This window comes from Astyanax mexicanus, chromosome 1 (genome assembly GCF_023375975.1).
Source record: "Astyanax mexicanus isolate ESR-SI-001 chromosome 1, AstMex3_surface, whole genome shotgun sequence".
In the NCBI taxonomy this organism is placed as follows: Eukaryota; Metazoa; Chordata; class Actinopteri; order Characiformes; family Acestrorhamphidae; genus Astyanax; species Astyanax mexicanus.
This window is the reverse complement of record NC_064408.1, coordinates 55,275,341-55,292,118: the sequence shown is the minus strand read 5'-3', so window position 1 is coordinate 55,292,118 and position 16,778 is coordinate 55,275,341. Positions and strand designations below refer to the sequence as shown.

General features: G+C 39.4%; 1 protein-coding gene and 1 non-coding gene across 5 annotated transcripts; both read right to left on the bottom strand.

Annotated features, from left to right (window-relative positions):
• Positions 1–4,713: 4,713 nt before the first annotated feature.
• On the bottom strand, positions 4,714–10,339 carry LOC107197136 (uncharacterized). Of its 3 annotated transcripts, XR_007439509.1 has the most exons (5): positions 9,768–10,339; positions 7,931–8,025; positions 7,537–7,791; positions 5,855–7,394; positions 4,714–5,750 (listed from the first exon to the last, which is right to left on the bottom strand). It is a non-coding gene; the product is annotated as an uncharacterized LOC107197136 (transcript). The 3 variants fall into 3 exon arrangements; XR_007439507.1 differs by having other exon boundaries at positions 4,715–5,750; positions 5,855–7,791; XR_007439508.1 differs by having other exon boundaries at positions 4,715–5,750; positions 5,855–7,791; positions 10,070–10,339.
• A 2,141-nt stretch (positions 10,340–12,480) lies between these two features.
• Positions 12,481–15,875, bottom strand: LOC125802391 (uncharacterized). Of its 2 annotated transcripts, none has more exons than XM_049480294.1 (2): positions 15,460–15,875; positions 12,481–13,741 (listed from the first exon to the last, which is right to left on the bottom strand). In XM_049480294.1, exons 1-2 carry the CDS (start codon positions 15,794–15,796, stop codon positions 13,710–13,712), a joined length of 369 nt encoding a protein of 122 aa, XP_049336251.1. In that variant the 5' UTR covers positions 15,797–15,875; the 3' UTR covers positions 12,481–13,709. The 2 variants fall into 2 exon arrangements, with proteins under 2 accessions (XP_049336251.1, XP_049336250.1); XM_049480293.1 differs by lacking the exon at positions 15,460–15,875 and adding an exon at positions 13,894–14,214.
• Positions 15,876–16,778: the final 903 nt, after the last annotated feature.

Below are 16,778 nucleotides of genomic sequence, written 5' to 3'. Positions count from 1 at the left end.
ACAAACCAAACTGTGTGAAAATCGGGTGTAAATTGGTAGAGTTATGATTATTATAGGTGTATTATTCACCTTCCTTCAGTGTAAATTAATGCACTGGGGGCGCAGGGTTGCCACCTCCAATATGGCGGCCACGCAGGCATGCCAGCTCGAATAGACGACGCCAGTCGATGCAGCATCTATGTATAAGATATCGATGATGTATTGGAGCTGGCGTGTCGGCGTGGCTGCCATATTGGAGGAGTCAACCCTGCGCCCTCAGTACTTTAATTTACACTGAGGAAGGTGAATAATACAACTACACCAATTTTTACCAGATTTTCACACGGTTTGGTTTGTAACAAACAGCAGAGATGTAGTAATGATTCAGGACACTGTTACACATTATAAATGCTTTCATGCTGAAATACTTCATATTATGCTCTATGTCAAAGACAGACATATGGTATAGCATATTTATAAATGTATAAATTAATATAATTGTATTAATATAAATGTATTAATTACGCAGTAAAAATCCCTCTGGTACTGGATAAAATCGAGTGTTATTAAATTAAGATAAAAAAAACTTGTAGTAAGTATTCACAAAACATACTGGCATGTTACGGATGTATTGTGTTGTATAAAATGAATAATGGGATTAAATGGGGTATTATTCAAGTATAAGTCTGTTCTTCAGACACAGAAATGTAAAAGCTCTGTCTGTGTACTGATAATGATAGACATATACATAGATTCTGCATAGCCTGCCACCGTGTGATGCCATCACTGTGTACTGACATTAACCTGTACCAACTTTTTGTAGACAGATTGCTGCCCTCAAGTTCTAAATGTCTCACTTTTAACATCTGATATTTGGGTCATTCCTACAATTCGGTGCCTTTTGCGTCTCCAGTACTGATCATTGTATTTATAATATAAACATTTAAACAATATAATTTCTGAAAATTCTACTGAAATAATTAACATGACAGGCAAATCTGCTTGAAATCTGTTTTTAGCAATTGTTTTTTAATTGCTTGTTGTTACTAATTGTCATCCTTCTTTATTATTTTTTCTAAAGATTTATAAATGACTGTTTAATTGCTGCTTTTTTCATGATGAAATGTAAAGACATGACACATTGTTTACTTAGTGCCTTATGTAGTGCAAGAACCAATTTGACTTTTGGTTCCCCATTTGTTTGTTTTTTTTAACCAGCATAGGAGCTGGTTAAAGGTCTATCTCTTTGTCAAATTTTATGTGAAAAGAAAAATACATTAATACATTTTTTAAATAATTTGTAATCACATAATTTACTATGCATTATTTGTCCCACTGTTATGTTACGGCTATTTCCACCCTGTTATATATAAAATTTCTGTCTATAATTTAATTAAGATAGTACAAATAATTAATATGTTATTTGTGATCTTTTGCCTAAAAAGAAGCCAAAGCATGCATCCTTTAAAATAACCAATAACCAATATACTTATAGAATTCATTTTTATTTAAACATAAAAAAGTTAAATCATGTGCTGATGAGAATTCAGGCACAGGATTTATAAAGTTTTTAAGAATAACGAATAAAAAAAAAAATACTTTAAAGCTAAAAAGGGACATATCAGCTCCTAGATAATTAATGTTTTGACTTAATTAAACCATAAGTGTTTCAAACAGTTATGCATATGTCTGTAACAGGGTGGACATCCTAGGTCAGAGACTTCATAAAAAATCTTAAATAAATGCTATAAAGTGCGCCAAGTGGTCCAGCGGTCTAAAGCACTGCCACAATGAGCGGGAGGTTGCAGGTTCGAACCCCAAGCCCTGATGTATCACTGCGCTGTCCAGCCAGTGTGGCTTCACATATATCAGAGGAAGCATGTGTTAGTCTTCACCCTCCTGGTGTGTTGGGGCATTACTAGTGAAAGGGGAGTCCTAATGAGAGGGTTGGCCGTTTAAATTGGGTAGAAAATGGGAAAAAATTTAAATAAAATTATAAAAAATAAATGCTACAAATTGTATGCCTGAGCTTATGCAAAATTAATTTAAAAACATTTAACATATCCTCTTCATAATAAAACATGAAAAAATTATAATAACAATATTTAATTTTCAAAAGGTTTTGAGGTCCAAATGGAACCCAACCCAATCCTTGACCCATTTCTTCTATGTAGTCCTGACACAACTATTACATTATTAATTCATAATACAACATAGACACCATGATAAATTTTGATGACCTTGATTTTGTACATTATGTTTTTCATAGCAAAGAGAGCACATTAGCATCAAGCTTGTGTGTTGACTTTGTTTAAAACATTTTTATTAAATTTATGTTATGTATTTAGGATATTTAAAAACATCTATATTCTGATGTCAATGTTGAAATATTCTTATGTATTTATTGGTCTTTAAAATGGTGTTTAAAAGAAAATAATATAATTTATTTAATTTGTGGAACAATATATCGCCAACATGAACATAGTTATTGTGATAGGTAATTTGGGTAATGACTGCTTGAATTCTATGTTTTTTCATAACTAAAATATGATATTTGGCTGTTATGTACACCAATTATACACAGAGCAAAAAACCTACCGCCAACCTCTAAACACTGAAACTAACATCAGAAATGAGGGGTTACTCTGATAAATGAATGCAGGATTTTTGTAGGATTTTTTTTTGAGGATGGGTATTAAATATACAAACTCACATAACGCCTTCTGTACGGTGTGAGGCTCTGCGTCTCTCCAGGTATTACCAAATTATTACCAAACAATTCTCTACTTATATATATATACAGTCATATGAAAAGGTTTGGGCACCCCTATTAATTTGAATCATTTTTAGTTCTAAATATTTGGGTGTTTGCAACAACCATTTCAGTTTGATATATCTAATAACTGATGGACACAGTAATATTTCAGGATTGAAATGAAGTTTATTGTACTAACAGAAAATGTGCAATATGCATTAAACCAAAATTTGACCGGTGCAAAAGTATGGGCACCCTTATCATTTTATTGATTTGAATACCCCTAACTATCTCCTCTGAAGAGTGGCATCATGGGCTCATCAAAACAACTCTCAAATGATCAAAGATTGTTCAACATAGTTGTTCAGGGGAAGGATACAAAAAGTTGTCTCAGAGATTTAACCTGTCAGTTTCCACTGTGAGGAACATAGTAAGGAAATGGAAGACCACAGGGACAGTTCTTGTTAAGCCCAGAAGTGTCAGGCCAAGAAAAATATCAGAAAGGCAGAGAAGAAGAATGGTGAGAACAGTCAAGGACAATCCACAGACCACATCCAAAGAGCTGCAGCATCATCTTGCTGCAGATAGTGTCACTGTGCATCGGTCAACAATACCATTTCGGTACAATCCTGGGCTTTCTAGCATCAAATCATTTAGTTTTCATAAAACAAATAATCAATATTTAATGAGGTGTAGATGTTTTTTGTTAATGTTTTAATTTCAATTCAAATAAATGAGATGTTGCTTATAGGCTTCATTTGCGATAAGTAGGAATTTTAAGTCTGTTTTTTATTTAAATAGTAATTAAAATACTTATCGGTTATCAGTATTTATAATAAACATTTGCCTATTAATACTTTTGTTGTATAAATATAAGAAAATCACTTGTTCAGTTTTTTGCTGGTGGTGTTGCAGTAAACACTTCCTCTCCCTCTGTGACACCGTGATACTGTGACACAAAGATAACTGTGGTACCACTATATCTTGAGTCATTTATTTAAGTAATGACTGCTGGAATTAAGCATTTGTATCATATTGTTCTACATTTTGGAGCCATAAACCTTCATCCATATGGCACAAACCTAAATTCAGTGTACAAGGATGAGTACTGTCACTTAAAATTGAGTTAAGTCACCTGCTTTAACTGTCTGTCAAACATAGCTAGAAATTAAACAGGGGCTTACCAAACAATTTGGTAGACCATTTTACAATCCAATTTAGGCAGTGCCTATTTTTAAATGTATAATTTCCAAACCATGTCAACAAGGAAAAAAAGATTTTTTTTTTAAATAAAAGCCTGCTTCACCACTGGCTTCAAAATTTAATTTGAGTAAATCATTGTTCCAAGATATTTCAAGAATGTGTATGATAGTTCACAAACCACTGTCTGACCCTTAATAACCGTGGCATTTGAGTTTAAACATTAGACATATATAACCTTTGTCTAAAATAAAATATGTGTAAAGTAAAATCACGTGTTTAGTCTTAAAACGTTTGAACATAGGAATCACACGATGTCACAAGGTAACAGATTACTGGAACATAACTGCTCTCCTCATCCTGGAGCTGACTACCAATTAGCCTGTCACCTACATAGTTTAGGATGGTCCTATTTTCCCTCCTGCTCTAACATCCATTTATTAAAGTTGAAGGCACACACACTTGTGGAAAGCCTGTTAAGAAGCAAATATAACTAGATAAAGTTCTGTTTACTCACACTTTTTTGTTCTATTAATTAGATAATTCAGACCTTGATTATTACCCAAATCAAGTTGTTCAAGAAGCCTTTAAAAAAAAAAAAAAAACTTACTAGCACACCAGTGGATTGGGATACACCTCTTCCAGCTGAAAAAGAGACAGAGTGGAATGCATGGCGAAACTCGCTTCAAGACCTGGCACAGCTTGACATTTCAAGAGCTTACACTTCAGGCAGTCTTCGTCATGCCCAGCGAAGAGAGATTCACCTGTTCTCGGATGCATCCATAAACACCATCGCTGCTGTTGCCTACCTAAAAGTAACTGACTGCAGCGGAACATGTCACACTGGCTTTGTCATGGGGAAGGCTAGGTAGGCAACAGCAGCGATGGTGTTTATGGATGCATCCGAGAACAGGTGAATCTCTCTTCGCTGGGCATGACGAAGACTGCCTGAAGTGTAAGCTCTTGAAATGTCAAGCTGTGCCAGGTCTTGAAGCGAGGGTGCTGCAGTACTGGCTGTGGAAATTGCAGAGATGGGAGTCAATGAACTTGATGTCAAGTTAGACTCACTGGATTTCTACACGGACAGCAAGGTGGTATTGGGATATATTTGTAATGAAACAAGGAGATTCTATGTGTATGTCAGCAATAGGGTCCAGCGAATCAAGAGGTTCTCCCGACCAGTGGCACTATGTTCCAACAAGTGAGAATCCAGCTGATTGCAGCCAACCTTGCAGAGACCATTTGGCTTTCTGGTCCTTCCTTCTTGATGCTTTCAACGAGGGCATGTCCAGCTGAACAGACACCTTATGACATCATCGACCCAGAATCTGATGCTAAGGTGTGGTCTAACATCACTTCGTGTGCTGACTCCTCTTCAAACCTTGGTGCTCATCGTTTTGAGCTATTTTCAACATGGAAATCTTTAATTAGGGCCATAGCTTTTCTTATTCATGTTGCACGGTCCTTCAGATCAACTCGTAATCAGGAGAAAGAGTGCAGTGGCTGGCATTAGCAAGCAAGCTTTGCAAGTGTGTTCAATGTAAGAAACTATGCGGCAGGACGGCAGAACAGCAGATGGTAGATCTCCCACCTGATCGCCACAGTACTGAGACACCCTTCACAAACGTTGGTCTGGACATATTTGGTCCATGGAGTGTATCTACACGTCGTACTCGTGGAGGAGCAGCAAACTCTAAAAGATGGGCAGTCATGTTCACATGTCTTAATGTCCGGCCAGTACATGTAGAGCTTATTGAGTCAATGGATACTTCCAGTTTCATCAATGCTCTACGTCGCTTCATTGCTCTACGTGGACCTGTGAAACAAATTCGGTCAAATTTTGGCACGAATTTCAAAGGGCCATGCAAAGAGCTGAAAAAGTTGCTGGATGATGGGAAAAACACCAGCATATCTAGGTACCTCAGCGAGGAAGGCAGCACTTGGCTCTTTAATCCACCTCATTCCTCCCATATGGGTGGAGTATGGGAAAGGATGATTGGGGTTTCTGGGCGCATCTTGGATTCCATGCTGTCAGAGACCAATCCATCCTGCCTCACCCATGAGGTACTGTCAATGTTTCTGGCAGAGGTTACTGCAATTATCAACTCAAGGCCTCTGATACCCATCACTTCCGACCCAGATACTCCTTGTCTCCTGATTCCAGCTATGATCTTAACTCAGAAGATCTGTACCATTGTACCTCCACCAGGATCTTATGACAAAACAGATCTTTTCAGGCAGCAAAAAGAGACAACCAAGTGAAAAGAAACCAATGGCTTTAATGTAACTGTCTATTTGTTTATTCAATTGTGAATTTAGCAGTAAGAAGTATTTTTGTAATTATTTCAGTTTTCACACAATAGAGAACATTGGGAGCTCATGTTGCTCAGGACATTACAAGTAAAGAGCTCTACACTCTACTTCAGCGCCTGTCTTCATTCAAGCCTCTTATATCTCTGTGTTTAGCTATCTGTCGATACATACAGCCCCACGTGTGTAAGGGACAGAATAGGGGTGATGGAGGTAACGTTAGTAACGTTACGATAACACAGAGGCTTTGAGGTGATGAAGGTAACATTAGTAATATTAGGATATCACATGGACTTTGAGGTGATGGAAGTAACGTTAGTAACATTAGGATAACAGAGACTTTAGGGTGATGGTAACGTTAGTAGTGCTAGGATAACACAGGAAATTTGATGTGATTGAGGTAACGTTAGAAACGTTAGGATAACACAGAGACTTTGAGGTGATGGAGGTAACGGTAGTAACTCTAGGATAACACAGGCTTTGAGGTAATGGAGGTAACGTTAGTAATGTTAGGGTAATGCAGGGACTTCAAGGTGATCGAGGTAACATTAGTTATGTAAGGATTGTTGTAGTAATGTTAGGAATGTTAGGACAACATTGAGACTTTGAGGTGATGGAAGTAATGTTAGGATAACAGAGACTTTAGGGTGATGGAGGTAACCTTAGTAACTCTAAGATGGGGTAACGGTAGTAATGTTAGGATATCACAGGGAATTTGAGGTGATGAAGGTAACGTTAGTATATAATGGAGTTTGAGGTGATGGAGGTAACGTTAGTAATGTTAGAATAACACAAGGGCTTTAAGGCAATAGAGGTAATGTTAGTAACTTTAGAATAACACAGAGGCTTAGAGGTGATGGAGGAAACATTAGTAACATTAGAATAACAGAGGGACTCTGAGGTGATGAAGGTAACGTTAGAATAACACGGGTTTTGGGGTGATGGAGGTAACATTAGTAATGTTAGGATACGTAACGTTAGTAGCGTTATGTTAAAGACCCTGACATTTGACGTCTTGCTCTGAAACATAAGCATTGGAGCCCCATACTACCATCTTCTTAATTAAGGTAGGATTTAAGGCAGCAGCGATGAGAGCAGTGATGCCACCGTCACTCCAGCCCAGCAAGGAGAAATGCCTGAACCCAAGTTCCTAAAAAAAAGAGACAGTAAACAGATACAGGATTTGTGTGTATGAGAGACGCAATAAAAAGAAACATCTTAAATAAACATAGACTATACCAGTTAGGGTCTGTTTATGCAAAACATAAAGTGAGAACATTCTTAATGCTGACCTTTAAAATTGTTTAGAAGACTTTTATTTTATTGGCATAACATTAGCATAACATTTATTTTTAATAAACCCCTTATTTAAGCCTCAGACATGCATCAGATTTACAACATCCTTGGCATCTCTGTGAAAGAAGTTCAGGGGAAGGCTCTGTCTGGGGGAAGCGAACATCCATAGCCTCGAGGGTCCAAAGACACCACTGTAAATCGCCTCCTATCCAACTTCTCGAGCTCTGGGCCAAAATCTGTCTGACCACTGCCTGTACACATAACACACAACATGAACAGAGAGCATAGTAATGAACTGTTCCCATTGTAATTTAAGTTGAAATGATGCCACCGACCTAAGGTGACATTATACACTCATTGGTTTAATATCTGTAATTTTACTTTCTTTACCTGTCAGCAGTAGCACAGGGTGTTCTGCTTCTCCAACCTGCTGGTAGTAAAGTTCCACTCCATTTACACTTTTTTTGCCAGAACTGACAGAAATGCTGGGGGAAAGGCAAGATCAAATTGACAATCTGATGAACTTGAACTTGAACTATTCTTGAAGAATAAGAAAACTGTACAATATCATATAAGCATTTAAATGTACTCAAGTGCAATTGCCGCTGCACCCAAAAATTGTCAGTGTGCCTTATAATCCGGTGTAGCTTGTGTATGAATTTTACTAGTCAGGTTGTAAGAAGCAGTAAAGCCACTCTGCTGAAGTACAGCGTTATACATGAGTTTCAGTTTAGTTCTCCAGCAGTATTAGCATTACCTGCTAAGCGCTAGCCATCAGGCCATTCAGAGGTGAGTATTATCGGCCTGTAATCTGCTGCTAACTATGGCGAGCTCTGCTGGAGCATCATTAGCATTACCTGCTTAGCGCTAGCCATTCGGCTTTTCAGAAGTGAGGCCTGTACGGCCTGTAGACTGCTGCTAACCATGGCTAGCACTGCTGAAGCATCATTAGCATTGCCCGCTAAGCACTGGCCATTCGGGCGTTCAGAGGTGAGTATTATCGGCCTGTAGTCTGCTGCTAACCATGGCTAGCACTGCTGGTGCATCATTAGCATTACCCGCAAAGCGCTAGCCATTCGGCCGTTCAGAGGTGAGTATTATTGCCTTGTAGTCTACTTCTTTTTTTTTTCAAAAATATTTTTATTTGGTTTTCCAAAAACAACCAAAGTCATTATGTACTGTAATTAGGCACAAGTAGTGATACACATGCAAAGAAAGACACACAAATACCAAAGGAAAAGAGAAAAAAAACAAAGACATTGTAACAAACAGTAAGAGAAATGCAAAAAACTCTGGTCTATTAGCAGTGTTTTCAAGTCTCACGCTTTGAGCGTGTGACACACGCACCTCACATGGCCACACATGGTGGATTTCTCACGCTTGCCAATCCATCGGCTGTATATTACAGTGTAGTCACGTTGAGCCAGCGAGCGGCAACTATGCTTATAGTTTACAATAACTATAATATATATTTCCTGATTAAATATTATCTAATGATTTACATGCAGGGTTAGAAGGACCTTACTGTACACCACTGGTATCTATGTTTGTATGTGCAGTGCTGTAAAAGTATTTGCCCCTTACATATTTACCACACATATCTAATGTTACTAGAACAGCGTTTCTACACCTCTCTATTACATTGCCAGTGTAGCCGGCTCAAGTTTGACTGTGTGTGTGTGTGTGTCCCTCTCTCTCTCTCCTAGTAGGCTTGGCCACCCTCTGCGTTGTGAATGCGATGATGGAAACACGGGACACACTCTGCCATACAACGGGAGTTTTATTCTCTCTATTTCCTGTGCATGAGAGTAGCATACAACACAGCATAGAGTGAATTCTGGTCCTTCTCACACACACACATGCAACTCTCCTCAGCAGTATTTAGCGCGAACTGAGTACACTTTTTTTCCTCTACATCTAGTTGATAAAACACACAATAAAATAGACATCATAAAATATTGTATCACAAATATAGAGTACTATGTTATGAAAATAAACATTAAGAATATATCTATAGCTATGAAATAAAATACAATATTATACATTACCATAATACATTACCCCATGCACATATATATAGAGAGACTCCCATAAATGACGTATATTTTTTTCTTCTGAACATTAATTTCATTATAACAAAACAAATTCCAATAAAAATAAACAGCTGATGCAATTAAACAATTAGCTAAATTAATTAAACAATTAACCAATTAACCTGTGGCAGTACCTGTGCATGAGAGTAGCATACAACACAGCATAGAGTGAATTCTGGTCCTTCTCACACACACACATGCAACTGTGAGAAGAAAAGCACACCATATTAGCTTAACTGGTAGCAGTTTCTCCCTTAACTCCACTAAATCTGCTGTACTTATATAAAAAAAACTCTCTACACAAACGAACTACCCACACAACCAGAGATAACTTACTCTTAGTACTAAAACACAAGTAAGAGTACAGATTTAGTGCACTATAAGTGCTTGAACAGTTTTAAAACAGTATTTCATCAGGAGCACAGTAAACACCCACCTCTCCTCAGCAGTATTTAGCGCGAACTGAGGAGAGAGAAGCCCGCGCTGACACTGAAAACTCGCGCGATTTCAAAATAAAAGTCTGCTCTGCAGTTCAGCTTAAAATCAATATTACAGCTTGAAATCACCCCCAAAAGGAACAAAAATCACAAATACAAAATAAATAATACCCAGAAATACAGAAAAATACTCAAAAGGATAACAAAGATAATTAGAGAAGGATTTTATGTGGAATGAAATAATAAAATATTATTTATATTCTCATCCGCTACACCAGGCTAAGAAAAATTACACAAAAATTAAATGTACATGCCTTCATTACGTCAAGGCTAGACTATTGTAATGTGCTATTGTCAGGATGTTTCTACAGTAACTTAAATAAACTTTCCTATTACAGTCCTATTAGATCTGCACTGGCTTTCAGTTAAATCCCACATAGACTATAAAATTGTTAAAGTATATAGCCCTACACCGGCCACACGAGACACGAGTTCTTACAAGACCTCATCTCCTTTTATTATTCACCGTGATTGGTTAGACGTCTAGACTAAAACTTACTTGTTTAGTTTAGCTTTTGGTAATTAATGTTTTTCCCTTTACATCAGGCTGCAGATCCAGGGGTTCACAGACATAGGGAATTGTGGTAAACTGAATGCTGGTGCTGTTGTTCACCCACTGCACTCAGTCACTCAGGTTTGTGGACGGTGGTGTTGGTGGATGCCAGTGTTTCAGGGTGCCTCCGTGTTTATGTTACTTTCTGGCTCTCTGCCTTTAGTTAGTCTGTTTTATTCAGATCTGCTGAAGTCATTAGCCACAGTCTGATACTGTTTTATATTCCCTGTTTTACATAAATCCAGTCAAAACTATCTTTGTCTATCTATGTCTTTCTGTTTTCTCTATCTATCTCTTCTAAATGTATGGAGATGCCCTATTCCTAATGTTGCCCAGCCTGGCTCTCCACTGCTCGCTGTGTTGCATCCTTCTCTACAACCTCGCACTGATAAACATGAACACACTCAGAATCTGTTTCTATATTAGCCATAGCTCTTCATTATCAATTATGTGCTCATCACATAAATAGATTAGTACCTGTTTCTACATTATCTATATCTCTCCATCACATTTTTTAATATTCATAAATTAGTACCTGTTACATTAGCTATAGCTCACATTATCTCTCTCTACTGTTGTTTTGCTCTGTTATTTGTTTGTTGTTTGTACTGAGTGGGTCGACCTGAGTGAGATGGGTTCCTCTGTTTGAGTCTTGGGTTCACCTAAGGTTTCTTTCTCTTAAAGGGAGTTTTTTCTTGCCTCTGTGTCCCACAGTAATTGATACCTCTGTGGTGCTGCTCATAAGAGGCGTCAACCTGCTTTTCTCTGTAAAGCTGCTCTGTCAAATTCTGTTGCACTATATAAAAAAATTGATAGATTGACAGTTTATTAAATACTTTATTATCTTAAATTTATTAACTTTATTATCAAATAAAGATAACCTGAGTAAATAAACAAAACTGTTTTTATAATCTATCCAAAACAATCCTGGCCCCATGTGAAAAATATATTTGCAGACCTAAATTATTCCAAAAGGGCATTGACATCTCATCCAGGAGGTCACCAAACAACCCAGAACAACATTTAAAGAACTGCAGGAATCACTTGCCTCAGTTAAAGTCAGTATTAATAATTCAAATAATAAGAAAAAGACTAGTTCAAAATGGTCTCTATGGTAGAGTTTCAAGGCAAAAAACACTGCGGACCAAAGAGAAGAGAACGGCTCGTCTTACATTTACCATAAAACATCTTACTTAAGATCCCCAGGACTTTGGGTAAATATTCTTTGGACTGACGTGACAAAAGTATAACTTTATGGAAGGTGTGTATTCTTTTACATTTGGCGTGAAATGAACACATAGTTTCAGAAAAAGAACATCATACTGAAACATAGTAAAACATGGTGGTGGTAGTGTGATGGTCTGGGGCAGCTTTGCTGCTTCAGGGTCTGGACAACTTGCTGTAATTGATAGAACCAGGAATTCTGCTGTTTACCAGACAATCCTGAAAGAGAATATCCGGCCATCTGTTCTTGACCTCAAGCTCAGGTGTACTTGGATTCTGCAGCAAGACAATGATCCAAAGCACACAAACAAGTCCACATCTGAATGGCTTAAGAAAAACTAAATAATCTGTGGCGTGATCTTAAACAGGACATTTATGTTCAAAAATCCTCTAATGTGTCTTCTTTACAATTCTTTACAATTCTGTAAAGAAGAGTGGAACAAAATTCCTCCACAGAGTATATAAGTATGTATATGGGTGTGTGTTTATCTATCCATCTAGCTTATGTAATAATCTTTCTAGCATTACCTAAAAAATAGGTGGTTGTCTGTTGAGGCTCTTCTGAACAGGCTGAATATGCAAGGTCCTCTGTTCAGGAACAGTGTGACTGTCACTACCCGATCTGTACTCGTGCCCGATTTGTGCCATGCATGTGCACTGCAAACTGAGCAGGGTGCACAGATTGGGTAGCTATGGCTGTTTTCGCCGCTGTGAGATCGCTGATCAAGCTTAACTTCCGTTTTCTGAATGCTAGATAGACTGATAGTTGTTTAAACTAATTATAATTCGAAAATAATATGGTAAAATGTATAAGCCTGTGGTGTTTTTAATTATTTCTTTATTCATTTTTTACATATACCAAGTCTGTAAACTATTTACATTTACACTTACATTTTCGGTATTTAGCAGACGCCCTTATCCAGAGCGACTTACAACAGTGCTTCAAAGTTACTTAAGATATCCAAAGCTAGTTTGTAGACTAGGATCAAGAGATACATAGAACTTAATCATGTTTAGAACCCTAGGAACCTTTTTTTTTTTTAGTTTAGGAACTCTTTAAAAAGATGTGTCTTCAGTCGACGTTTGAAGACGGCGAGTGACTCTGCTGTTCTGACATCCAGTGGAAGTTCATTCCACCACCTTGGTGCCAGCACAGAGAAGAGTCTGGATGTCTGTTTTCTGTGTGTTTTGAGTGATGGAGGTTCAAGCCGAGCCGTACTGGAAGCTCTAAGAGCTCTTGGTGCAGATCTGGCTTTGACCATCGCCATCAAGTATGAAGGAGCTGGTCCGTTTCTTGCCTTGTAGGCCAGCGTCAGGGTTTTGAATCGGATGCGGGCGGCAACAGGAAGCCAGTGGAGGGAACGCAGCAAAGGAGTCACATGACTGAACTTCGGAAGATTGAAGACTTCTGTCTGCAGCTGCAGCATTCTGCAGCATTCTGAATTAATTGTAGTGGTTTGGTGGCTCTCAGTGGAAGACCAGCCAGTAGAGAGTTGCAGTAGTCAAGTCTTGAGATGACAAGAGATGCACAAGCACCTGAGTGGCTTCCTGAGACAGAAATTCTTCGAATGTTGTACAGGAGAAATCTGCATGACCGAGTCAGATTTGCAATATGGCTCGAGAATGATAACTGGTCATCCATTACTACACCAAGGCTTCGTGCTTCTGCCGATGGAGTGACCAGTGAGTTGTCGAAAGAGATGGAGATATTGTTGTGAAGGCTCGTAGTTCCTGGGATGAACAGAAGGTCAGTCTTGCTGGGGTTGAGTTTTAGGTGATGAGAACTCATCCACATCGAGACATCACTGAGACATGCTGAGATGCGGGATGAAACCTGAGTGTCGGAAGGAGGAAAAGAAAGGATTAGTTGAGTGTCATCCGCATAGCAGTGGTATGAGAATCCATGAGAAGATATTATTTCACCCAGAGAGCGAGTATAGAGTGAGAAAAGAAGAGGACCAAGCACCGTGCCCCTTGCCAAGTTACCTGGTAGGAACGGTCCTCCAGGTACGATGCAAACCACTGCCATGCAGAGCCAGTGATTCCAAGGCTGGTGAGGATGGAAAGGAGAATGCTGTGGTTGACTGTGTCGAAAGCAGCAGAGAGATCAAGGAGAATCAGAACAGATGACAGGTTGGTAGCTTTTGCTGCATGAAGTTTCAGTAGAGTGTGCAGGTTTGAAGCCAGACTGGTTTGGATCCTGAAGATTGTTCTGAGTGAGAAAGAGAGAAAGTTGGTTGTAGACAGCACGCTCAAGGACTTTAGAAAGGAAAGAGAGGAGAGAAACTGGCCTGTAGTTGCCAACATCCAAGCTGTCTAGAGTTGGTTTCTTCAAGATAGGAACCACTCTGGCAGTCTTAAAAGTTGATGGAACATGACCAGATGATAGAGAGGTGTTAATGATGTGAGTGATGAACGGAAGGAGGTCAGGAGCAATTGTCTGAAAGAGGGAAGATGGTAAAGGGTCAAGTGGGCAAGTGGTTGGATTGTTAGAATGTAGAAGATGAAGGATTTCATCTGTGGAAAGCAGAGAGAAGTGAGACAGAGAAGTAGAATGTGGAAGATAGAGCTTGGTGGGAAGGGTAGAGGCAGGGGGAAAGGATTGGCGGATATTTGCTACTTTCTCCTCAAAGAAGTTGACAAAATCATCCGGGGAGAGGGTTGTGGGAAGTTGAGGAGTGGGAGGGTTTAGCAGAGATGAGAAGATGGTGAAGAGTTTGCGAGGGTCAGATGCTGATTCTTCCTGTTTCCTTTTGTAGAAAGAGGATTTTGCAGCAGTTACCTCTGTTGAAAATTGGGATAGGAGAGATTGGTAAGAGCAAAGGTCTGAGTATTGTTGAGATTTTTTCCACTTTCTCTCGGCTAGCCTTAGCTCTCTACGGTTGTTGCGTAGAACATCCGACAGCCATGGGGTGGCTGGAGAGGATTTTGCTGGCCTTGAAGTAAGAGGAGAGAGAGTGTTGATGGAAGAGGTGATGGATGAGAGGAAGGTGTTGGTAGCTGTTTCCAGAGGGAGGGAAGAGAAGGAGTCAGGATTCGGAAGAGTGGTCAAGATAGTTGAGGCAAGAGAGGAGGGAGATATAGCACGAAGATTGCGATGAGTAGTGGAAGTTAAAGAGGTTGTGTTTGTAGGAAGAGCAGGAAGAGAGAGCGTGAAGGATAGGAAGTGATGGTCAGAGAAATCTAGAGGAGTCACAGTTAGATCCAGAGCTGGAGCAGGTCTGCTAAAGACAAGGTCTAGAGTGTTTCCTGCTCTGTGAGTTGGAGCAGACAGATTGAGGGAGAGAGAAAAAGAAGACAGAAGTGGAAGAAGACAGGATGACTGTAGTTTCTCTGAGGGGAGGTTGAAGTCACCAAGGAGGATAAGTGAGGATTCAACCGGTAACCCACTCAGGAGAGTGTCCAGTTCATCAATGAAGTTGCCCAGTGGGCCAGGAGGACGATAGAGAACAATGATATGGAGTTTGACAGGAAAAGAGATAGTGACAGCATGAAATTCAAAAGAAGAGATGTCAAGATGCAGAAAAGAGAGTACAGTGAAGGACCACTTACGCGACAGAAGCAGGCCAGTTCCACCACCCCTGCCGGTTGGCCGTGGAGAGTGGGAGAAGGCAAAAGCAGATGACAGGGCAGCTGGAGTTGCAGAGTTCTCTGGAGTGATCCAAGTCTCAGTCAGAGCCAGGAAGTCCAGAGATTGAGCAGAGGCAAGAGCTGTGATGAAGTCAGCCTTCAGAACTGCAGAATGGCAATTCCAGAGTCCCCCATGCACCAACACCTGAATACTTAGTGAACTAGGTGGGTACAACAGGTTGCTAGGATTGCGGTTTCTGCCCTGATGCCAGTGTCTACGGGTGTTGCAGGAGATGAGAGTAGGAATTTGGAAGCACATTGTCAAATCTTAAGTTTTACTGTTTGATTTAAATTTGAAAGACTAAAATTTGCTGATCAAAGAGTCAAAGAGTCCTTGCACAAACTGCTACAGACGTGTACACAGGAAATTATTATAAATAACAGCTGCCTGGACCTGGTTCTGCATGCGTCAAACAACTAACACCAGTTAATCCCTCGCTGAAATTCTGCAGTGTACATTTTATCAGCAAGCTTATGAATTTGCCAAAACTCATGATTCATATTTAGAAATTGGAACCAAATACCATATCTCTAAATGTGGTCCTGTATCAATATGCTACTAACCAATAAAATGAGATACACCACATTCAAATATCAGTTTAGTTTACTCTCAGTGAAAGCTTGAGAGCGAACGCACACATACACACGCCACATTTCCTTGCCCATTCCTATGTTGCAGGATGGCATGAATGCTCAATTTAAAGTGTACTCCTCACAGCTCTGTAAAACTTAAAATCCTTCATTTTGACACCACGGTGTACAAGCTGTTTGCAACAGGTTGGGCGGAAGTATAACTTGGCATTGCCTACCCGATCTGTGCCCCTGCTCATTTTGCAGTGTTCCTGCACGGAACAGATCGGGCAGGGGGCACAGATCGGGTAGTGACAGTGACCATGACCGCTGCTCTGAAAACACAGATCACTTATAAACCCTGCTGTTAAAGTCGGCCCAGAGAGAGAGAGGAAGGAGTAGCTTATCTTCTTCTTTACTACACTGCGAAACTGCTGCTGCCTAAGCTCTCGCAGCTCCTGAGAGACATTCGGAGTTTCATTTCAGCACTTTCTACACAACAAAACTCACCTTAACTCAGCTCACCTGTGTGAAAAACCTAAAGACAATCTGTGTCTAACTGCACATCAATCATCTAAATAACAAATACGTTACAAATACCTGTTATCCTGAAAATGAGTAGTTTTGTTACTTGTTTGTAATGAGTACATTCCCTCCAGTTTAGTTTTACC